We start from the raw sequence: 24,162 nt of genomic DNA on the forward strand, positions 1-24,162 counted from the left end.
AAAAGTCAACAGAGAGAAAAACACACATCAGTAGTGGTTCCAGCTTTGGAAGTGTACATGTGTCAAAGAAACATACAGGATTGGATTAGTGTGGCTCCAGTAGCTCGGTAGTGATCAATTTATAAAAGCCTGACAAATACGACCTTAATCGTGTGACTACTTGGCTACTGCCTAACAGAGAGACAACAAAGGAAAGGCCAAATATGTATATTGGCCAACCACTGATATTTTTCTAATTGCGATAAATTTGCTATATTAGGGTACATTCCAGTGCACACACATAGATATGTATATACAACACAGATAAATGTATAATTTATACCAATAATATGCATATGTTATAAATGGTATAATAAATGTATTAAGTCAACATTTTAATTTAATTGTTGCAACTTTTTCTTGAAATTAAAGAAAAGTTTTGTATTTTCCTTTTGTTACTGTTGGCAGGAGTCCTACCAGCCAGCTATGATAACGCAGGCTAATTCAGTACAATAAACCTTGGATAATATTAGCTAATCCTTTCTCAAATGGCCTCAAGCTCTCAGTGCCCCACAGAAGATCAAGAGCTTTGCTTAGTGTTTGAAATCTCCAATCTTTAAACTTTTGTTTTTCAAAAAGACCACAAAGAGCAAGCAGTGTGACAGGGCAGGAAATCTCACAGCAAAAACAGTAGTTTCCTTAGTGAAATTTCAATTTGCTGTAGATTTGTCATCTAAATTTGTATGCAGTTACAATGAGGAAAGACAGAAGTTGAATCGGTGCCAAAGAACCTTAATTAAACTTAGACCTCGTTCACTGGTAATTCACTAAACTCTAACTAAAAAAAATCATAGAGGGATCCACCTGCTGAAGACAACTTTAAAGTAGTCAGCAAGTCAAAAGTCAATCATCTTGTAAATGGATCAGTGTCAGTGAAGTACTTTAAGCCTCCTGAGTGGATGAAAAGAGACCAAAGGTTTCATCTTTTACTAGGTCAGAGAAGGCAGAGTAAGGTAAGCTGAAAGATCTACGGCCACTCTGTAGGTTCCCACTTACTTTACAAACTATCTCTCCTGATCCATGCAACTGTCACGGAGCTCATGAACTCATTCAAACATATGTATGGCACCAGCCATAACCAAGTATGCAAGTGAGATTAAAAATAAAGCAGAAGAACATACATTCTTCTATTTTGTATGTTTTGTATTGTATTGAACATACAATTATTACTATTTTCATTGCTCTACTTTTGAAATTTTCTGGTTTACATAATTAATCTCTGAGCAGCCTGCTCCTTGAACCTTAGGATGATTAGCCTGGCCTCAGGTAGTAAAGGTTAAGATAGGCAGAGCATTCTCATCCTGTCTCCCACATGATCCATTATGTGGTCTTTACGTGGTCTGACTCAATCCTCTTACTGCCTTTTCAAACCACTCCACAAAAAGAGGAAGTGGATAGATAATATTCCCAGAGCAGCAGGCTGGAATACCATAAAACAAAGATGTTATACAGGGGGAGGGAATTTATTTTCAGAATCAGAATACTTTATTAATCCCTAAAGAAATGATGTGGTTACATGTGGTTTTCTGGGACAGCTTACACATGAAGTATATAGAAAACCCTAAAATATTAAGACTTCATGGTCTATTGCCCTCTCTGTTCCTTCTTAGAAAGCTTCAAGACCAAAAACCAAAAGCTGAGGTGTAGGATGGCCTGCTTTAGATGGAGACTCTAAAGGCAGCCTGATGTAGAGGTAATGGCACATGAAAGCCCCTATAAAGAGTGACCACTTCTTATAGAAGGGGGAACTGACTTTGGATGATGGTGGTGAAGTTTGCTTGAGCCTTTTGATTTCACAGAAATTTGAAAACGTCAACTTTCATCCAGTCAAAATAGAAAGATATATAGATATATATGTGTGTGTGACTAAAACAAATAACTACCCTATCAAAAATGCAGCATAAACTGCATCATCAGTTGTGAACAAACACACAGATAGACAGCTGCAGAAACCACAGAGGAGTTGTCGTTCCTATTATACGTCTGCGCCCACCATCCATATTTAGTGCATTGAATTGCAGTGTCTCTGACACAAGTCTGTGCAGTCACAAAAAATAGACAGCCATGCAAACATCTGCAAAGACCCTGGCAGTCAACAGCTAACAAAGAATTTTGCCTACTCAGGCACACTCACTTCATGTGAACCAAAGGTTTGAATTTGCTGCTGAAGAGAGGAAATGAGTTCACCACGAGATTACCATCTGGCAGCGCATCAGCTCACATGGGTGACTTTGTGACTCTGATTGTTTATCATGATTTTATCAGGAAGACTAAAGAAAGCAAAACAATCAGAGGAGCGCTCATCTGCAAACTGAGGAATTTTAAAACAAAACTGTCTGAATGACATCATGAACTCAAGACTCAATGGGAAGATTACTAAATAAGAGTTCTAACTTTTATGATCTGAAACCTTGATTGTAGCAAAATGAGTTATAGATTCCCTTCTGTAATCACGCATCCATCAGACAGTAGAGTCACTTGGAAAAACTCCATAAGATGACAAACATGACTTCTAGAAGCTGTAAGTCAGAGTCAAAAGGACTCAGAGACTTGGAGAATCACCAGCAGAGACAAGAGAATAGACACAGTAGTGTCCCTTTAAGGTTGATGCTTCCTTCTGGCTAATCCCTGCTCAAACTATCTAGAGCCCACGGTTTCCTGCCCAAAAACAATTCAAGTTTTAGTTACAAATACAGGCATCCATCTGCACAGATGCATTTGGGAAAGTTGCTAAATTATTGCCCTCTTGCTTTTGGTTCATTTGCAACTTGACCCAAAAGCTGCAAAAACAGTCCTGTTTTGTCATGTGACTAATCCAGTGAACCTTACATGACAAGGTAGAGAAGAACAATGCCCAAAATAAGCCCAGAATGGACCATTAGCTTTAGCAGCCTGTGTCCCTTTAATTAAAAAAAGAAAAAAAGGACTAGCATGATTGGACAGATACTTGAGTACCTGACAAGGATTTCATAGCTCCTCCCTTTTACACTGTTGTAGGCCCCAGCCAATAGGAGAGCAACGAGTAAACATCTCCTGGCTAGCTGGATAACACCACGTGACCTCACAGGGGTTGAAGCAACTCTTCCTTGTTAAGAATGTAACACTGACAGGATAAACATTAATATATAATGTGATGTTCACAGTAAAACTGAAGTACAACAGAATCCAGTTGATGTCAGCTGATAAAATCGGGCTCATTTATTTCCTAGATAACTGCTAACTTATGATAATTGCTAACTTAACTGCATTGTCAAAGAAGTGTTTGAATCACCTGCAAAATGGTACAAAATAATGTGTTAGTTTTTCTCAGTGACAGCATCTACCCCAGTTAAAGTTAAAACTCATATTGCTTTGTTACCGGATATGAATAATCGTGTAATTACCTCATCATTACTTAACACATCTCTCTGAGCAAAGCTGATCCTTATCCTAACAAAGCAGCAAGTTTATTCTGAGACTCAAAATTAAATGACAGTCAGACAATTGAACTGCATATGTTAGATTAAATTTATTTATATTTTCAATCTACAATGTTTTACATTAGCTACACACTTCCACAATGTATTTTACAGCAATTTTGGACTATGCTCAATTGCTAAGTGAGAAAAGTTATGGAACAACAAACTGCAGAAGATAAAACAAGCAAAGATTTGTTTACATTTCATCAATTTAAGAAAACATCTTTAGATAAACTACACACAACTAATTTTATGGAAGCTGAATATGCAGAAACAGCATATTAATTTAACAGTAAACCTAAACCACATGACTAGGGGACATCTGATAAAAGGATTAACTCAGTATCTTGTCTGGATCTGTACTGTAGTCTCCTACTCCACTGCTCAGTACTCTGCTCTGAGTAAGGGTTTCAACCTGATACCTTGTGCCCTCCAAGAACTGGTCAGTCACAGAGTTGCTTGAATCAGAGCCAAACTGTGGTTCAGAACCAGGATCAGGGTCAACATCACAGCGAGAGCTGGAATCCAAGCCACTGCCAGTGTCAGTGCCAAGTTTAAGACTGCAGATGTCAAGGTCAGACTCCTCCTTAGAACAGAACGCCTGATTTGTCTCCAAGCTTTCGCCAGGAGATTCTTCTTCTTTCGTGTCTGAGTCAGGAGTCTGCCCCTCGGTCTTGAGCCTCCTGCGGCTGATCAACTTCTGCAACTGTAACTTGTTGGTGAAGAAAATAGTACGCCACCCCACTTCTACTGCCAGAGATGCCACCTCAGCCGAAACGGTGTTGCAATGCCGATGCACCGCCTGTTCCCAAAACTCCTCTGATCCACACAGCTGAAGACCAGGCATAACAAGATATGATGTGTGTTGAGCATAAGAGACAGTAAAAACAATAGAGGCAGGGGTGCACATAAGTGGTCCGCAGGTGCGCATTGGCTGTCAAAATAAAAGACGCGCACCAGATAAGAAGTTGCAACACGCGTTTGCGTACATAAGATTTTCTAGAGGAGGACAGACATTTGTTTAGAACTCTTAAAGATGTCGAAGAAGCAAGCTCCTTTAAGCAATTACTTTGGTGTTCCTCCACCTCCAAAGAAATGTCAGAAGGAGTCCGAACCGCAAAAGAAGCGTGTATTCTCGGAAAAGTGGTTGCAGGAGGTGAGCTGGCTTCAAACAAATGATAAACGCGCAGAATATGGCGTGAAAATCCCACTCTAGCGGACAAAAATAGTGCCTTTTATATGTACGCGAACGCGTGTTGCAACTTCTTATCTGGTGCGCGTCTTTTATTTTGACAGCGAATGCGCACCTGCGGGCGCACCTGTGCACCCCTGAATATAGGAATAAAATGCAACTTCAGTTTAAGACCTGATGATTTATTACGGCAGAAGACAAAATGTGCAAGGGTAAACAGATGTCACATTTAATACCCAATGATGCAGTTTGTTTTTGGCAGCAAGTTTATTTGCATGTTTATTAAACTCACCTTTCTGAACCTGCGTGACGTTCGTCCCAGCTGACCCACATCCTCAAGCTCCAGATAATTTATTATCCGCAGAAGTAAGGAATCAGACAAGTGCTCCAGATAATCATAATGGCCTCGGCACAAAGCTGTGGCGTACTCTAAGATTCGAAGACCAAAAACCATGCGGACCTCACCTAGAAAGAAGCCTCTATTTGTCATCCATATACAAGCATTAAGGTTGTTTTCACATACAGTAAATACAGTGTATGATATTCATGTGACACACCGGGAATGTGGAGTAATGGCTAGAGCCAAAATGATGAAAAGGATCAAAAGTAAGCAGGGTGACAGGGGTTTGTGACTGGTTGAGAGTGTGTTTTTTATTGTCTAATATATTTGCTTATGTTGGTAAACAGGATATAGACAACAGGATTTACAAAAGGGTTACATATAAAATAGAGAAATTACCTGTTTTTATAACTACTCTGCGTTCCACATTATAATCAATCCAGTTCTTTTGGGACACTCACACAAATATCTTTTTAGAACTGTTCTGTTATTTGTTATGGGCAATTTCTTCTGCCCTCTTGAAAAAGACAAGACTTTTTTCTTTTCTTTTATTTTGGCAGACAATCGCTTTTGTGGCACAACACCATCATCCTGGTGTTGCTGACTGACTGAGCCATTGTTAACAAATTTGCTTGACCTGTGCTGTTCCTGCAATGATAATTCAAACATGCAAAATATCTCTAATAACCCTAACTACAAAAAAAAAGGAAAAGCACCATTACCATCTGTTCTGTTTAGGTTCTAACCTGTTAGTATGGCAACAATTTTTTGTATTTTTTTTACACCTGTGTGTGTGTGTGTGTGTGTGTGTGTGTGTGTGTGTGTGTGTGTGTGTGTGTGTGTGTGTGTTCTTTTTTTCCATTGTTAAATGTCTTTAATGAACATGACCAAGTTCAGTCATAAGATGCATATTTTCCATTGTGTTTACTTTTCTTTACTTAAGGAAAAAGCTAAGAGGTTAGCCATATTTATGTGATGTACTTTATGATTTATGTGATCAGGCCTTACTGTGCAGCCAAGTGTCATCCAAGAAGTCCTCATGGGATTGCTTCAGCTCCCCTGGCTTGGAGTACCTTTCTACAATTCTTGGAGATATCTTCCACCATCTCCATACCACCTGGGAATAGCAGGTCAAAGTATGAATTATGATCATGATATTTACAACCACCATTTTTCCATTTTTATAGACATACAACTCTACGGTATTTACATATAATAAAGAACATTTGAGTAAAACAATTCAGAAACACATACTGAACAGTTAGGTGAGGGGCCCATGGGCCAGTTCTGCTGTAAAGAGGGATAATCCTTTTTCTATTGTACTGTATACTATTATGTCCTGAGTAGAAAAGCAAAGCAATGCAGTAAAAACAACACCTATTCAGACATCTGTACATTTTATGCAAGAGTGTCATATTTTACATTGTGAGCCACATACAGAGCACTTTGATTTTGAGCGGCCGGACCAGTGAAACTCCCCTTTCAGTCATTGTAAATAAATTTAACTTCACATTTAATCCCTGGGATACGTTAATATAAGAAGAATGAGTGCAATTTCAACAGTACATCTCGGTTAAGACAAGATTTTTTCAGAAATTAATTAAATAACTTAAAAAACAAACAAAAACGGGAACATTGCTGTTGGACTAGAAGGGCTTTATCAGGAGAAATAGAAAAAGTTGTAAACGTATGGAAATTAAGTTAAAAGTCCAAAATGTATGCGTCCCTTCACTTATTCCAAAGCTGTCCAGTGGGCCTAATTTGAGTTTTCGTCTTGGCCGATTCTGGTCTCCGGTCCTTATGTTTGACATCCCTCTTTTACTTTGTGGGTTGTAACTTGCAGTTAATAAGTAGCAAACAGGTGAGGATGCTAAACCGATAGAGTTGCTAATGTTAATTTAAGTTTATTGGCTACAGCTAAGTTAGCTAACCGTCGTTATAACCTTAACTGAACGTTTATTCTTGCCACGAAGTCGCTACATGGGCGCAAACGGCTTCTTAGAAAATAAAAAAATAAGCAAAATTTTAATGAACATTAGCCCTTATCAAAGCTGACATTACTTACATCTGACTTAGTGACAGAAAAATGATAAAAGTTCTGAATGGGTGCAGGTCCCCGTCCAGAGATTTCAAACAAGGGGTCTGTTAGAAGGGACGCCATGTCAGTTTATATGTTGGCATGGCAACGGAACTTTGTCAAACGGTCTAAGTGCCCGAGAGCAAAAAAGCATTTCGCTTCATGTTGAACAAAATTTAAATGACTTAAAGAAACCTTAGTATAAACTTAGCTGCTTAAACATTTTTGCTCAAAAAAACAAAAACAAAACAACTAAAAACTGGACTTTATTACACTCTACAAACAAGAAATTAGTAAATCACCAAAGGTTTCAGAGACTTATTAAAACAGTCCTACATGTTTTAGTATCAAATAAATAAGACACAATTTCTAGTTAAAAATCTTTTTAATTTATTTATACATATATTTATATATGTACACATATACTTACCTAGTCTTGTAAAGACAAGAAACACATTGTCAAATTCATTGTTAGTCATAAGCGGTACAACTGAGACCCTCCAGAGTCGCAGTAATGATCCAGTAATGTAGTAGTCCCTGATTTAATGTTCTTTTCTTTTGCCTCATTCCAAAGCAAACTTGGTCATTTATATTCTTATTATTCTCCTTATTCTGTCCTTCTCTCCAAAAGCTTTTCAAAAAACAAGGCAAAGAAGAGGATAGATATTGAGGGAGTGCGCTGAATAGCTTACAGGGTTTTTTTTACTTTATATATTGTATATGTTTGCCTAGGCAGGCTCTGGTAAACCTGTCATTCCCTGTCAATAGGACAAGTCATCTATGTTCATGTGAACAACTCTGTTTTGTTTTTTGAGGTAACCATTCTGGATCACACCCACACGCCGAAGCTTTCATTAACAGTCTTTCCTTTTCTCTTTACAATATTCCTAAAATATAATATCTGAAGCATCTCCTCTGACATATTCAACCAGCGGTAGTGTGGTTGCTAGAGTATACTAAATAGTTTTATCAATTAGGTAAAGTAACAGAAACAAGAAGTACTTAATTAAAGGCATTTTACTCCTTTTGTGCTCTAGCAGACATGCCTGTCTTTTTATCCTTCCAGCTGTAAACATCTTGAGTTGTCTGCCGGCCCAATTAACTAAAGACTTGCACTTGGTTTCAAACTAAAATTTAGGCCATACTTTTGACTAATAGTGTAGGATCACTGCTGTGCCCCATTAACCTGTGTGAGATGTTACTTTAAATTAAAAAGATGCTGCTGCTCTGGGTATACAGGCAACATTTGTTTCTTACGGACTGCACTCTGGATCTGCATGTTAAAAGGAAACACCTTAGTGCCAGTATAGTAGCAGTAAGCTAGAATAAAGAGATATCCCTTTTGAAAAAGAAACACCTGCATCAAATACAGATCATGGACTTAAATGGAACCCTGTTAATAGTCTTAAAATGTATACCCTTACCTACATAGATAGTGTGTAGTGGGTTTTTTTTTGTTTTTTTCCACAAGGTGTCTGTATACTCACCTTTGTTAATTCAGTCCTTGTTATACATATACATGTACTTAATTGTGATTACAAATGGTGATATGCACATAGCGTACAGTTATAAACAAAAAATAAAATAAAATCATATAATGTATATAATCCAAACAGTACATTTGCCCTCATAACAGTCCCTTAGTCTTCAATAAAGTCCTTTGCAGTCCTTCATAGTGTTGTAAACTTTTTTTATAAAGAAAAAAAGAAGGAAAGTCTTTTTTAGAAATGTACTGCCACTTGTTGTGACTGAACGGGTGCCTTGAATATGTGCTGCATGCTGCCCTCTGGTGGAGAGGACCAGGAGCTGTGCTACAGGAAAGGGTTGGTGGATGAACCCCCTGAAGGGAATGGCCCGGCTGGTGCTCCTGCCTGAAATAAGAGAGAGTCCAAAAACATCGCTGATTTGAGAAAATTAAGTCTTTCAGAAAAACCAATCAGTCCATTTTTTAATTAGTGTGACAGCTTTTTGAGAACGCAATGCATGCTCACCACAAATGGGTTATTGGACATGCCAGGGACAGCTATGGGCTGCCCAAATGGTGTGATCGAGGGCTTGTTCTGACCGTAGACTGGGAATCCAGGGCCTGGGGGAAGACAAAAGGAAAAGGGGTTTAAATGTGTTTGGGACTGCTCTGTCCAGCACTCTCAAGAACCAGTATTTTCCTTTTATTTTATTACAACATTTATATCATCATGCCATAAAGATAAGGCCATAAAGACATAAAGACAACCACTTTACAATGATTTAATAACAAGAGTCAAACCTTTAAAAATTCTAAGGGAGTCTAAAAAAATAAAATTGCAAAGAGAGCCGCGGCCTGGCGTGCCGGATTGCATTCAGGTGTAAACAGAGCCTTATGAGTTTTATTTATTGTCATCATTCTGAACTACAGCAGACCTTAAAGCTTTGTACACTAAATGCAATCTTTTATCACTGTGCAGTAGCTGCCACTGCTAGGCTGCACTTTAATTTGAGGCAGCAAGGCTTCAACTTAATTCTTAATGCAGAGAGCTGTTATGTAAATAAGAACAAAAAAAGAAAAGCATGCAAAAAAAAACCTTTAAATTAATGGCCGCCACTGCACAGACACTTAGGGTAAGAGGACGGAGGGATGTGGAAGACCACTAACCATTAGACTGAGGGTGATAGGCCCCTGGCTGAGAGTAAGGGATGGGGGCCTGACCAGGGAATTGCTGCTGGAAGTTTCCGCTGAAACTGGTGGGGAGGCAGTAGGAAGACGCATTCCCAAAGCCTGCAGGCATGCTCATAGAGCCAGTACCAAACGAGGCTACGAGACACACACAGCATGTGTGCACGGTCAGTGTACACACATACCCACAACACACACACACAAGGAGTAAATTCTAGATACTTTGGCAAATCACAAAGCTAATAGGCAATGTAACTGAGTTACATCAAAGTAACACAAATGTCTAAGTAAAACAGAAACATTTATAGTGAAGTACGTTAAACTCTAAGTGCGTACACACCTGCAGCTGGAGCTCTGCCATTGGTCTGGAAAGGGTTGGTGGCCATTTCTGGAGGAATGGCTCCAGCAACGAAAGGATTTGTGGATGGGACGGCTAGATGGAAAACAGCCATAAAATGAGTGTTTAAGCTAAATGAACAAGAGGTAAATGTTTTTTATTTCTGTATGCATCATTGTAGTAGTGAGCACCATGAGCACCTCCGAAGCCAGGTTGCATACTGGGTAACACAGGTGGGTTTTGAGCTGGCGATGAACCCAGTGCTGGTCCAAATATGTTCCTGTAAAAAAATGATGCCACTAAATGTTTAATAAAGGATACGAAAGGCATTAACAGCCTTTTTAACATACACTTGTGCATCCGCATCAAGTGTTCATCACACTGATAAATACACTTATCAAATTAATGTATACTCTTCTAATACTTTTCAGAGTGTTTTCAGCTTGGCAGAGAGGCCACATGAACAAATTCACTTCCTGGTAAATCTCACTGTGTGTGTGTGTGTGTGTGTGTGTGTGTGTGTGTGTGTGCGTCACTTTCTCACCCTTGCACATTGCTGCTTGTGGAGGCAGAGGAGCTGAGCTCGTTGTCTAACTCAGCCAGAGCAGCATAGCGGTCCTGTCTTTGGCTCCCTGTCTGACACTGGGCAGTGGCAGCACTAGACACTGACGGAATTGGCACTCCTCCCCCTTTCAACAAATATTAACATCAATAAAAGAACTAGTCAAACATCAAGTGCCACATGCATAAACACACACACACACACACACACACACACACACACACACCCAAATAATTAAAAGGATCAAGAGCAATTCTCTCGCTGGGAACCTCCCTTCGCTGTCCTTTAGGGATGTCTTTTTCAAATGAGCACAAATTAAAAAGACGTGCAGGCGTATTCACAACACTTGTCAAATGGCCTTACGTGGACAATAGGGCTGTGCGATATGACGAAATATATCGGATGACGAAACGACACTATCGTTTGTTTCGTGGTGTTGCAAAATACACTGTTTACAGCAATATTTGTGAAGATGAGGCAGAACCAGGTAGCTCCAAACAAAAGGACCAGTCAAAAAAATCGAGGATCTTATTCCTAAACGAGGAGCTACCTTGGTTTGGTTATGAAAAGTCTGACACTGACCAGAAAACTGTACTATGCAAATTATACAGCAAACTGGTCCCCACCACAGACTCAAACACAACAAACGTCTTCTACCACCTACGCAAGAATCACGTGAAAGAGTATGGACAGAGTTTACGGATGAGAAGCAAAAAAGAGCCGTCAGGTGCTCAAAATAAACCTTAGACTCAAACGTTAGAACAGCCTTTTCCCCGCAGCACACCATGTAATAAATACTCACAAAGAAAAGGCGTCCGTTACAACTTATATCTAAAAATATATAGTTTCATGCATCAGTCAAAACATTCGACGCCAGGTACACCACGCTCAGCTGAAAACATTTCACGCAAGTCAAGTTGCCCGAGATTCAGAGAATTTACAGAAAAAGCACTATTTTGTGATATATATCATTAACGGGATAAGAAATGTCTCATATTGGGATATGAGACTTTGGTCCTAGTGGACAATAAGGGACATCGTTTTAAGTCTGGGGGGAAAACGGGCTATATTCTTGTCTAATAACATGTCATCTTGAATAAAAACTGAGGTTGTTTCTGGGACACCTCGCGTTATACCAACCAGAACACTAAGATGTTAGAAGGTCTTCAACAACAGTTCTGTCTCTTCTGTGAGGTTAAACAACACAAGCTCTCCACAAACTGTTTAGTTTTTTCTGCCCCTCAGCTGTGATGTTGCCAGTTTTTCTGGCTGGAACGCTCACATGGAGCAGACAGACGGTATTTTACATACCCGCCCGTCTGTTTACATTCTCTGAATCCCGCCAGCCTGCAGCCTGGTTCCCAATGATATCACACACTTGGTGAAGTGTGTCCAGCAAGCACGACATGAGAAAGGGTTAAAGAAAGGTACGATTTTATGAGTTTGTAACTCCCTAAGCTGAAACGATGGCCATGGTAGGAGAGAAAAATATTGTGCAGTCTGAGCCCAGCGTTATACTTTACACACTGGCAATGGTCTGCTAGTGTCCACACGATCTGCAATATTGTCAGCAAAGGATGGATGCAAGCTCTGTGCAGATGTCATGTACCCTCCAGTTTAGGCTGACCGTTACACTATAGGGCACTGCCTGTGCATGCATCCTCTAAATGGCCTCCACGCAGACCAGAAAGCAGTACAATAAATACAACTGCTCATCCGAGATAACCATAGCAACAGTAACAAAGACCAACAAAAACCTCGAGCATCCAGAGTGCATTCCTGGATACAGCGGGCTGGCCCAGAGGACACAGCAGGTGAGAGATGAATAAAGAAAAACTGTAGTAAGGGTGCATACATGTGGATAAGATGGAGGGGAAAATGGCAGGGAGGGTGGTACCTGATGAAAAGGACTTTGAGGGAGATGATGTGCTCTGATGGGATGGAATTGCAGTGTTTCCAAATGCGTCAAAGTTGGCAAAGTTGGTATTTGAATTACCCTGAGGTGCTGCTGCCATACACAAGGGAAAATTAACAACAGACAATGAATGTGGGAATAAAAACAATGGCAGGAGAAAAATGTAAGGGACAATGACAAAACACTGTTCGCATATCTGTATTTACTGGTTGGATGTCAATTTAAAAAAAAAAAACAACAACAACAACAACAGTACATGTTATGAGAATCATGAAAGATATCTTACCTGACTGGTTTGGAAAATGTGCAAAGTTGGCAAAGTTGGTAGGGGTGGCAGTTTGAGTGGGTGGAGCAGCAAAAATGTCGCCCAGGTCTGAGAGCAAGTCAAATTTCTTCTCCTGAGCAGCGCTCTGAGCTTGGGAACGAGCTAGCCCCGGAGACTGGGTGGTGCAGTCAGGAAAAAATTGTAAAAAAAAAAATAAAAATCACACACACAAAAAAACCAAAACTTTTCTTCAGCTGAACATTGAATGAGAAAGGAAAAGGGTGGCCGATGGGTTGAAAGAGGCTCTGTGTGCATTCGTCTCACCTGGCGCAGAGGGGTCTTATTGAGCTGCAGGGTTTTGAGGGGTTGGACTTCTGGTGTGCTGCCAGTGCTGCTTGCTGAGGAGCCGGACACAGAAGCCTGAACATTTGCTACTACCCTTGCCTGGTCAGGAGGAACATACCTAAAAATCCAGGGAAGAGCACCAGCACGAAACAAAAGCCATATTTAGTCCCAGCACACACAGCTTTGATAACATGATGGTCATACTGAAGTGCTATTGGAACATATCATTTTAGGTCTCAAACAAAGCATATGGTCTGAAGATTTTCACATATATGGTTTCTGTTACCTTAATTTACTTAGTTATAGTGCTGGATAAATGGTAGGGTTGATGACCCTTGTGACACTAAGTTGGATAAGTGTTTGAGACAAAGGCAGAAGGACAGTATTTCAAAAGAAGATAAAATTGGCCCCGCGCTTTGTACATGAGTATTTGAGAGTTGTGCTTGAAATCCAAAAATTCTGCAAAAGAAGCAGCAAAATGATACAGAAAAAGAAAGCCTTAGACAATGAAGAACGTGCTGCCAAACTCAAACATATGGTTAACCAAGTCCACAGCAACAAAATGGTTTTTGGCAAAGGTAAAGCTCAGCAATCACTTTCCTTGCTGACAGTAACAAGCAAGGACTGAACAAGAACTTTGTGAATTCTTAGCACTCTAAAGTATTTACTACCTTTATAACATAACCCAATGTTTGCACACAGTTAAAAAAGATATATATAAAAGTGAAATAAAGTATGCAAATATCACTGCTCAAACCTGATAAAACAAATAAAACAACAAGGTTATGTTACCATCTCTTCTTTTCATATTTTTCCTGGAGGAACTCTTTTACTTTCTGCGGTTCTCTGAAATCTGGAACGACTGATGTTCTGTCGTCATAGAGGCCCAACCAGATGTGTTTACAGACCTACAGGGGGGCACAGGAATGAAGGGAGTGGGAGGCAAGGAGAGGATAGTGGTGGGGGTGGTGGCACAGCCATGAACGAGGTGAGGGAGAGTAAAGGGAAAAGGGGGGAAGGGGTGGAGAGAAATGTGAGTATATAAAAAGGAGAAAGGAATGCCAATAACTTGAATAAAGAAGGCTACTGCTAGATTAGGACATGATTATCAAAATAATGCTCGACAGTGTAAATGACAGTGCTGAGCGCTTTGCTGTAAAGTGTGCGCGATACCTCGTTGCTGTGTTTCTGTAGGAACTCGATTTCCTGCTGTGTGAATGTGGTCATAGAGATGGACTTCACTCTGTGTGGGGGATTCAGTCCTCGCCTGTGGGTGGAGGAGGTATATGTTGTTAGCTAAAGAACAAAAGAAGCAGGATGCCAACCAGTGCTGTTCGTTTACAAAGAAAAAGCAAACAGAAACCCAAACCACAGATGCCTCATTACATCTTCTTGTCAGAGTGAACGCACCCTTGAGTACTTTATAGCCATTTTCACACATGCACAACAGCAGCCCTGAGCTTTTCATATCACTAATAGATGGAGAACACACGTCCCATGGAGCCAGACATTAAATGCTTTTTAACCCGTCAGCTCCCTGTGCAAAGTCTGTGTGATTTCTCACAGTGCTGATTTACACCAGCGTGAGAAAAGCTGCGCGGAAATGTCCGGTGAAATCACAGGGACACAGAGTGGTCATCATGTCTCCTGTCACTTAGAAGAGCATTTCCAACGCATCTGAAAATGAGTTTCTCCTGCGGTGTGGTACATGTAAGGACAACTTTAGAAAGCAGCTTTGTTTGGGACCTGCCAAGCACATCGGACAGACGTTTCTAAAATACAGAACAACAACAACAACAACAACAACAACAAAAAGTATGTTTGCACTTAGTATAGTTTTAGGTTCAAATATTAGGATTGTAATTGTAAATTCACCGATATCCCAAACATTACTGACATCGTTTAATTATACGTGACATATATTTATTAGGGATTTCGAGCAGATGCCATAATATCAACAAATAATCTGTGTGTAGTCGGCACGTTCTCCCTGAAATCACTCCAGCTTCCCCCCACAGTCAGAAGTGATGCAGGAGTTTGTTAATCAGCAATGTTAAACCGTCCATAGGTGTGAATGTGAGTGTGAATGGTTGCTTGTCTCTCTGTATTATCTCTGTTGCAGACTGGTGACTTGTCTAGGTTGCACCACACCTTTCGCCCCATGACAGCTGGAACTGGCTCCAGCCCACCCTGCCAGCCTGATTTGTATAAAGGAAAGAATATGGATGGATGAAAAATGAACTGATGGATGGATAATCTGTAAACCCAAACTTACTTTTCAATCTCTGGTTTAATGTTTTGAAACAAGAAAGTCCCTGTCCATATTTACCATGGACACACGGAAAAAAAAGTTAAAACAAATCTCGATCAGCTGATCTGAATCAAGTGCAAAACTCAGTACAAAATAACTATGTAGTAACACTAGTGAGTATTCAGGGATTGCGACACATATAAATCCAAATGTAAGAAAAACTTGAGTGTGTTAGTAGAAGGTACACAAACTGGTTTGTGAACTTTAGCATAAAGAGTAAACATGACCAAAAAAGGGGGATGTGTGACATGGGTTGTGATTTATTGATTGACTGTGTAGGACAAAGATCACACGTTTGAATGCTAAGAGAGAATATATGCACACACACACAATATCAACATAAAAGGAGTAAAACAAGGCTACATTAAAAAAAATACATCCAAATCTGCCTCAAGCAGAACGTCCTCAAACTAACGAGGCTTTGCCAAAACCCAAACTATTGCTGAAGAAAAACAAAATTCATTTAAAACAAACTGAATTCAGGTCAACAAAGAGACATTGTCATTGGAAACCAGGATTGATGTAAAAATTTATGTAAACTGCAACTTGACAGACCTTCAACACTTTGTCTAAACATGGGGAAAAGTACAGTAGTTAGTATTTGGTCTGCACATACCAAATCATTGTACAGACCTGTCCACATAGAACAAAACTCCCTTTGAGAAACTGATTATTCATCTAATTATTTCCAGTTGCCAGAAAAAAAATGTGAATGCCAAGATTTCTTGCAGCGACTCCTCATAAATTGTGTTCTTCTGAGTCACAATCATCTGCACTCACAATCTGACTAAACTATTAACTCACGAACACATATTTACTCAACACAATGATTCATCACTTGAAGTGCAGACTGTACAAAAAAATTACATGACAAACTCTATAACTAGCAGCAACAACTTCCAACGAACATTTCCTGTAGCTGCCTGCACAATGATGAGGTCGAATTTTGGACCATTCCTCCTACAAAACTGTTTCACTTCATTAAATTTGCTGGGATGCTCTGGTGTTGACTTGCTTCCTTCTATGTCATCAAAACCTCTTAAGATTATGAACTTATTATTTGATACAAAATAAAAAGGATAACAGTGTAAAACTATTCAAAATGTAAAAAGTGTTAGCCATGGTCAGCTTTTTTTCCTGTTATCCATTCATCCTGTTCCGGTTATCCTTATCAGCGTGCCAGGGGGAGCTGTAGCCTAACACAACTACCATAGGGCAAAAGGTGGGAGTACACCCTATACAAGTCCCCAGTCTTTTGAAATCACTTTTTTTAGTTCGTGTGCTAATACTTTAACATATTTAAAATCCCATTCGCATTTTGTTTGTTTGTTTGCTTGTTTTTTCCATTTTGGGCTGCATATGATGTCAGAGAAACCAGATATATGGTAATATGGTCAGGGACAATGTTCCATCTGTGAGTATAGAAGCCCCACCCATCTGCTGTCCAAACCTTCTGTTTGTGAGGAGCTGCCAATTAGAAGAAAATTAGTTTTAAAGGGAGATGAGTCAAAACAACTTGTTTTAGACAGACTTGTTATAAACTGAAGCCTGGCATAAGACAGACAAGCTTTATGCTGAACTGTCAATCATGCAGAGCTACTCTAATAGAATTTAAGAATTGAATACAGGGCTAAAGACTATCATAATGTCCAATTTAAAGGGTAAGCAGTGGCTGGCAACACCTTGTCTTAAGTAATTACCATGCTGTATACTGATAGGATACGCAGAAATGTTTCCTCAGTATCAGCAACTTAATGGGCGTGGGCGGACAGCATATTGCGCTGATCCGGTTTATTGCCTGAATAACGATTTCACAATGATTTGACATTTTGAGGAAGATGTGGTTCAGTCGCAGTTGCAGGCGACCCACTGGCCCAGCTGCTCTTCAATTACTTCCCAACTTCAGAGACCCACCCTGCTTCTGCTTATCTGGATGTGTGTGTGTGTTCTTGCGACAAGCCTTCTCAGAGGTCCAGCTAAAGTTCAACTAGAGGAGGTTCCCCCCCATGACGTGCCGTTTTTGAACCCGGTGGTCAAATATTTGACTGTCAGCCAAAGTTACGAACCCAGCGTTAGGCGTGCTACCCTAGACACACACGCACACTCACACAGACAATCAAGCCACTGACACAGCCCCCTCACTCACCCTGTGTGTTTTTTGTAATAACACATGTTATCACACTAAAGCAGCGATGTAAACAATCCAATCTGCTAACACCGCCCATCCCAGCCCGACAGCTCCGGGCTGAACCGAAGGTAACGTCTGCGTTACCTGTCCTCACTTTAACACTAGCTAACTAGCTAACGGTACCGCCAAGTCAGCGCCGGTGTCCCCACCTCCGTCCAACCGTGGGACACTAAAGAATAAATATAACACTTTGGCTCAAAAGGACACTCACAGGATCCCGGAGCAGGTGGTACAGACGAAGGAGCCCACTGTCATGTTGACATAGGTCGGGCCGCGTTGGTCGCAGTCGAAGCATTTCCTATTCGCGGGCAGGCTAGTCATTTCCCGGAGCATCTTCAGATGAGTCTCCTCCTGCTTACGCTTCGCACTCGTCGCCATGACCGAAAAACTAAAACGGCTTGTTTTACCTAGGGGTGGGGGGAGTTTGGCCAAGGGACGCGGGGCAGGACGGGTCTCTTCAGGACAAACTTGCCGCGTACGACGGCGGTAACTGTGGTCTGAGAGACACCTTGCTGTGAGAGGTCTACAGACCGACTGGCACACTTCTTCTCCTACACGCGAAAAAAGTGAGCGCCCCAGCAGCTCATCATCCACCGGCGCCATCTGTTGGTTTGGAATGACGCCTCGTATTGTGGTTTAAAATTAACACTTGCCTTTGGAAGTGCTTCAGAAAATAATGTGCTATGAAAACACAGCACTTTTACAGGGTCCATCCGCTCATAAGCACATCGCGCAACAAAACACAGTCAAAGATTGCTTTAATTTAAAAAGGAAAACTGAAACGAATATATAAAAATACAAAACAAAGAGCATGAACATAAATTCTACACATTTTTGCATTTATTTAAACACTTCAGTGTCTCTTTTAGACATGATACCACTTGTACATGTTTTAATATTCAAGTCTTTGGTCCCTGCCTTGGCACACTTTACACAACAGGTGCTCATTGAATATCTAGAGATGAGACGTCCGCTGTCTCCAGTTTTGGCCTCCCTGACAGTGATCACACTGTTTCCTTTCATAGCCATCCACCTCCTGCTCTGCTTTTCTTGGTGGCTTTGCAGGAAACTGCTGGACACACTGAAGAACTACCCAGTGATTTCCATTGTTGTGGACCATACTGTTCAGATGAGTTCACTTTACTGTACTGTCAGAGGAGCTGTCTTGTGTGATGCCTATTTTGAGTTCTTCTTAAAAAGTAAAAGGCACTTTGATAAGATAAATCCTGTAAAAAAAAAAAGAGATTTTTTTCCTATAAAAATATTTACATTTGTAAAAATATTACTGTAACCCAAGATCAAATGAACAGAATAACATTTCTCTTATGGTGCATATTCAAGATTGGGATGACAGATAAGCTGCATGTTGAAATGGTCCATAATTTTTTGAGATGTCCAGACAGAGATGAACTGAGAGATGAACACTCCCATCCTTGTGGCGTAGACAACTGGCACATGCTTATTTTGACTTTGGTCTCTTTCTGTTGCTGGTTGGGGAGCTTGCATTGTCCACAGGCTAGAGGAAAAGTAAGAAAAGCTAATTTTATCCAAGTTATTTTTACCATTTTATTCCTAAAAACGCACATGTTTTGATTTATAGTTGCATCACTGTTTTCTGAGCTCACCTGCACTCTCTTTCTGGTAACCCTAAAGAAGTCCTTAATGCAAGTCTGCTTCCCACCACCCTCTGCCTTTTCCTTTTCCCTCTCCTCCCGTTTATTTTCCCGCATCGTACGGAACTTCACCATTCGATTACGGATCCTCTCCTCCCTAAAATCAAACAAAGATGACTTTCAATTTTCATATGTATAGTTTCATTCATATATATGTATACACACACACACACATACTAAAAGAAGCACAATAGAAAAGGTCAATAAAAAACGTACTTAATTCGTTTGGTGTGACAGAGGAACTCAACCAAGGCCTCCTCATTTGGCTCGGTCCAGATGAGCTCGGGAGCTGAGCTTTGTGGTCCATCCAAGAAAATCTTCCTTGCTTCTCTGTATTTCCAGATATTTGGTACAGGATGGGTCTAAAGGCCAGATATCACTGGTTTGTTAGACGTCACATGTTCTTTTGTAACAGAGGTAAAGCCAAAGCTACAAAGACCATCTGATACCTTTCTGTTGATATGCAAAACCACATCCTCTATGGTACGGTGCTTCTGGATCAGGGTCAGAGCTCTCTTAGGACCCAAACCGGGTATCTTTTCACAGTAGTCGCAGCCGAGCAAAATACACAGGTCAACAAACTGGCAGACAAATGCAAAATAAGAGAATAAGACAGCTAAAGTGCATTTCTATAGCAGTATGTCCGATACAGATATATTATAATAAATTACATACTTTCAGAGAAATCTAAATGTTTCAATCTTACCTCCTTATGACCAATTTGGAGTTTTTCTAATAGTTTAGGTAAGGAGTATTCAATGACTTCACTGTAAAAAAGAGCGTAAAAAAAACATTAAGTTCAACTAGATCAACTAGTTCACAACTAGATGTCAAAATCTAAAACCAAAACAAAGACGAGCAGAAATAATACATTAAGAATAAATAACCAAACAAAAGACATGAAAATGAATGTTTCATATACATTGATAATCAAACGTCTCTTATATTTTTTTACCCCTATATTTTTAAACATTTTAGCGAAATACACAACTATAACACAACTATTCCATACATGTGACATATATAAATTAAAAAAATAATAATAATATTTGCTTTTATCAAACATGCCATTTGTTCTCAGTTGATACTGTATCTCTCTAAGTACAGTTTAAAAGTAGATTATTTTGTGCTTTGTATGTTATCAGCAAAGTGCGTGATCAACGATATCAGAAAATCTTAAGACGTGTAGTAGTTCATCCATTTATAAAGCTTTCAGCTTTCTTGTGTAGCAAATTCAGTGGATTAATGTTTGTTATCTCCGCCAAGGTCATGTTTTTGGTAGCATTTGCGTGCGCGATATTCTGTCTGTAAAAACGATAACTCGAAATGTTTTGAATGAATAAAACTTTGTAGGGGTGTAGAGTGGAGTCATTTCAACAATCCATTATCCACTGGCTACTCCTACATAATGTTTTATGTATCTACACCAGCTGTTTTTAACCAGCAGTGCTAATTTTTCTAAAAGATTTTGCTAGCATGAAGTTTCAACATTATATATTTATCCATTTTGAAATTAATATCATACTTATAAGAATTTCAAATGTTTTCTTTCTATTTTTATTTATATTTTACACCACATCTCAACTTGGTTTAGAAACTGAGTGTAAACTACCTGCTAATGAGCTGCAAGCAGCCCTTTTCTGTCTGACAGTCCACTGCTGTCTGCAAGAAAAAGTAAGGAGCAGATTTCCTTTTCTTTTCTTATGAGACTTGTGGCTGTGGTTTAAAATAGTTCACCACCTGCTGCCAGAAAGTACAGTCATTATGGAGCTCCGTCTCATCTACTATAAATACAGAAAATCAGTGCAAGTGAGCAGGTTATTACAATAACTTGAGATTCTAATCATTTGACATAATAATTTACGTAAAGACATGTATGAGAGCCTCATAAAGCTTTGGATCTGTAAATCCTCACCTGATCATGAACACTAAATTAATGCAACAACCATTGCAAACCTTTGAAATATTTCTTCTTTTTAAATGTAAACAAATTTAGTAAAGTGAGCTGCACAGTTTCTACCTGTCCTTCTTTGCATTCAGCTGACGAATAAGAATATTGGCTCCAAACGGCAGCGTGTCCATGTCCTCTGACGCCACAGCGTGCACAGTTCCCTCTCTCACCAGCTGAGCGCACAGTGCCTCAGCGTCCCCTGGAGCCTGAGAGACAAAGGTGACGTGCATGAAGAGAAATCTGCAGAGGAGGAAGAAGAGATGAAATATTGCACAAACATATTCATTATTTAGCAGGTCGTACCTGGATAACAGGTACACCAAGATACTTCAGGAGCTGAAGACATTCTTTAGTCTGTAATGACGCTGCAGTGAGCACAGAGGAAAAACACATCAAAATAACATTCCCAGTAGATCACCCTGTTCTAAAACCACTGAAAACTCAAGTCTTTGTGCATTTTCTGCACAGACGTACCTGTGCCCGTCCAGTTTGAGTAATTCCTACCTGCTGTCTGGGCTCGCTTCTCAAGCTGCAGAAACAACAAGTTTCAATCAGTCACAGTCGTCTGTATCATACTGCAGGAACCTGCTGTCTCTGTTATCTGGCAGTGATCAAATTTACCTACACGTTGAAAATATTTACTTTAGACTAGTCTCTCTGACCTAAAGTGTTCTTAAACATGCCAGGAAATGTTTAGTATCATGTTAAGTCAAAAACTATACATGCAGGTTGTGTCTTACAACAGCCTTCTTTTCCCCAGGAGGCTTTCCATCAAACACAAAGACCGGTTTTATGCCATGTTCCAGGAAAGTGAGTGTGCGAAAGAAGAGACCTGTGAGGGGGCTGGAGAAGAGAAATCAAGAGCATTTCACAAATATACACAGACAAAAAAGAATACAAAGACTTTTTCCTGCACAGCTACCTCGAGGGTTTATAAAGAATGGTCTGAAAAAGAGAAAATATCCAAAAAGCAGTAGCTCTCTGGGTGAAAACGCCTTGTTTATGCCAGAGGTCAGAGAAGGATGGCCAGACTGCTTCAAGCCGATAGGAAAGCAACATTAACTCAAATAATCACTCGTTAAAACCAAGTTATGCAGAAGAGCATATCTGAGCATATGACACGCTGAACCTTAAAGCAGATAGGCAGCAGACCACACAAGGCGCCGCTCCTGTCAGCAAGCCTCTGAGGAATGTTTCTAGCCTCTTCTTTAATCTATGCAACAAAGAATTAAGGTTTTTCTGAAGATAAACATGGGTTCAACCCAATACTGGCAAGGTGTACCTAACAATGTGACCAGTGAGTGTATTTTACTGGTGTCAGTGAGGTCTTGTTTATACTAATTGGCTGTATAGTTGTAGGATGTGGTAATTTTTGTCAGCCCTCTCTAATATTTTTAATCTCATGCACTGATAACACAGTGCAACCTTTAAAAGTACAAATTAAGTGAAATGAATGAAAGAAAAAAAATTAAAAATCTTTAGAAATGTTATTGCAGGATTATTTTAATTCAAATGTCTTCTGTTCTACAAGTGTTTGTATTTTTCTAGGCACCCAGTGTACTAGGTTTGATATAAGGAATTAATACACCATGATAAACAGTAAAGAGATATAACAGGACAGAACAGCATCACAACATGCTTACCTCAGTGAAGGCGCTGCTGCACGGAACTGATTTACAACAATAGAGGTATCGAGTGCGATTACTTTTCCTGTGGAGTATAGTAATACAACAACAGCAGCGTGAATACACAACAGTTAAAATTTTCCCTTAGACATTAATTACTTTTCAGTAACATCCACTCAAATTACACTTGATTAAATTCACCTAAACGCACTTGAAATGATCTACACTATTAAGCCAAGTCAAATACTGTACTCCATTTACTTGTCAGGAATTTATGATGGAAAAAAATTTCCAGCAATAGCAGTATTGATAATAATAATAACATGCTAACATGCAGCGCTGATTTGTACTGTATAAATTGCTGGTAGGATTAGCTTTGCCTATTCTTTTATGGCTTTTCTCAGCAGTAAACAGAGCTGGACTATGGACCACTTCATATACAGTTCAGATAACATTTGATTCCTTGTGTCATGGTGCTCAACGTGTGAGGCGAATAGTATTAATAACACAGTTATCACGCAATACGTGTGTGTTTTCGGCACTAAAAAGTTACATTGAAACAAAACAAATACTAAGATACAGATGTTTTGATTGGACTGTCGAGTTAGCTGATTAACATGAGAGAAATAGTGCGGACACGGGTAAGTTATTAATAACTACCTCGGAATGCCTGATTATTATAGCAGTAGCTTTTAATTCGTGGTACGTGGACTGGTAATACTTAAAAAAAAACGTTTATTTAATGCCAGGTGCTATAATTACAGCTCGAATATAGCGATGCTAGTAGCTAGGGGGAGAGTGCTAACATTAGCGGCTAGCAGCTGCAGCTGACCTCCTTAACAGAGTCAGACCTGCTGCTGAAACCATCACCGATCGTGTCTGTACCTGTGTAGTCAGTGATATCCTTATATGATATGGCATCAGGAGCATCTGAGCGTATTAAATCAGCCAGTTTAGTGATCCCCATTGTGCCGTCACCACCGACAGTTTCCTCTTCGTATTACTGTTCCAGGAAAAAAAGGCGAAAAAGTGATATAAAGTGAGTTAAGTCGAGTTTCCCAGATAATTAGAGCAGGATCCCTTGGATAGTAGATTGTCGATAAAGTTTTAATTGAAGACGTCTCTCAAGTTATGCCTTTCAAGTTAAAAACACATCATCTTCTTCTTCCTGGTGCTGCATGCCTGCCACCTAATGGAGAGTGTCGGAGTCAGCGCTGAACACACACACGGC

General features: G+C 39.8%; 3 protein-coding genes across 6 annotated transcripts; all 3 read right to left on the reverse strand.

Moving 5' to 3' along the window:
* Positions 1-4,045: 4,045 nt before the first annotated feature.
* fbxo36b (F-box protein 36b) lies at positions 4,046-7,235 on the reverse strand. The gene is given in 5 exon segments (XM_063462700.1): positions 4,046-4,203; positions 4,206-4,329; positions 4,982-5,154; positions 6,038-6,146; positions 7,095-7,235. Coding segments are annotated over 5 exon segments (555 nt in total). The 5' UTR covers positions 7,191-7,235; the 3' UTR covers positions 4,046-4,150.
* Positions 7,236-7,497: 262 nt separating this feature from the next.
* Positions 7,498-18,217, reverse strand: agfg1b (ArfGAP with FG repeats 1b). 4 transcript variants are annotated; one of them, XM_063462538.1, is made up of 12 exons: positions 17,894-18,217; positions 14,357-14,450; positions 13,976-14,091; positions 13,163-13,301; positions 12,860-13,013; positions 12,556-12,663; positions 10,641-10,785; positions 10,297-10,376; positions 10,100-10,192; positions 9,739-9,897; positions 9,098-9,192; positions 7,498-8,977 (listed from the first exon to the last, which is right to left on the reverse strand). In XM_063462538.1, the coding sequence occupies exons 1-12, from the start codon at positions 18,058-18,060 to the stop codon at positions 8,918-8,920; spliced, it is 1,410 nt and encodes a 469-aa protein (XP_063318608.1). In that variant the 5' UTR covers positions 18,061-18,217; the 3' UTR covers positions 7,498-8,917. The 4 variants fall into 4 exon arrangements, with proteins under 4 accessions (XP_063318608.1, XP_063318607.1, XP_063318609.1 ...); XM_063462537.1 differs by having other exon boundaries at positions 12,556-12,666; XM_063462539.1 differs by lacking the exon at positions 12,556-12,663.
* A 206-nt stretch (positions 18,218-18,423) lies between these two features.
* Positions 18,424-24,092, reverse strand: zgc:110269 (probable flap endonuclease 1 homolog). The gene is made up of 11 exons (XM_063461721.1): positions 23,817-24,092; positions 22,950-23,016; positions 22,047-22,149; positions 21,781-21,835; positions 21,610-21,671; positions 21,376-21,512; positions 20,062-20,122; positions 19,805-19,936; positions 19,572-19,717; positions 19,308-19,452; positions 18,424-19,198 (listed from the first exon to the last, which is right to left on the reverse strand). Exons 1-11 carry the CDS (start codon positions 23,896-23,898, stop codon positions 19,142-19,144), a joined length of 1,047 nt encoding a protein of 348 aa, XP_063317791.1. The 5' UTR covers positions 23,899-24,092; the 3' UTR covers positions 18,424-19,141.
* Between the last annotated feature and the right edge of the window lie 70 nt (positions 24,093-24,162).

Source organism: Pelmatolapia mariae, linkage group LG18, assembly GCF_036321145.2.
Source record: "Pelmatolapia mariae isolate MD_Pm_ZW linkage group LG18, Pm_UMD_F_2, whole genome shotgun sequence".
Classification (NCBI taxonomy): Eukaryota; Metazoa; Chordata; class Actinopteri; order Cichliformes; family Cichlidae; genus Pelmatolapia; species Pelmatolapia mariae.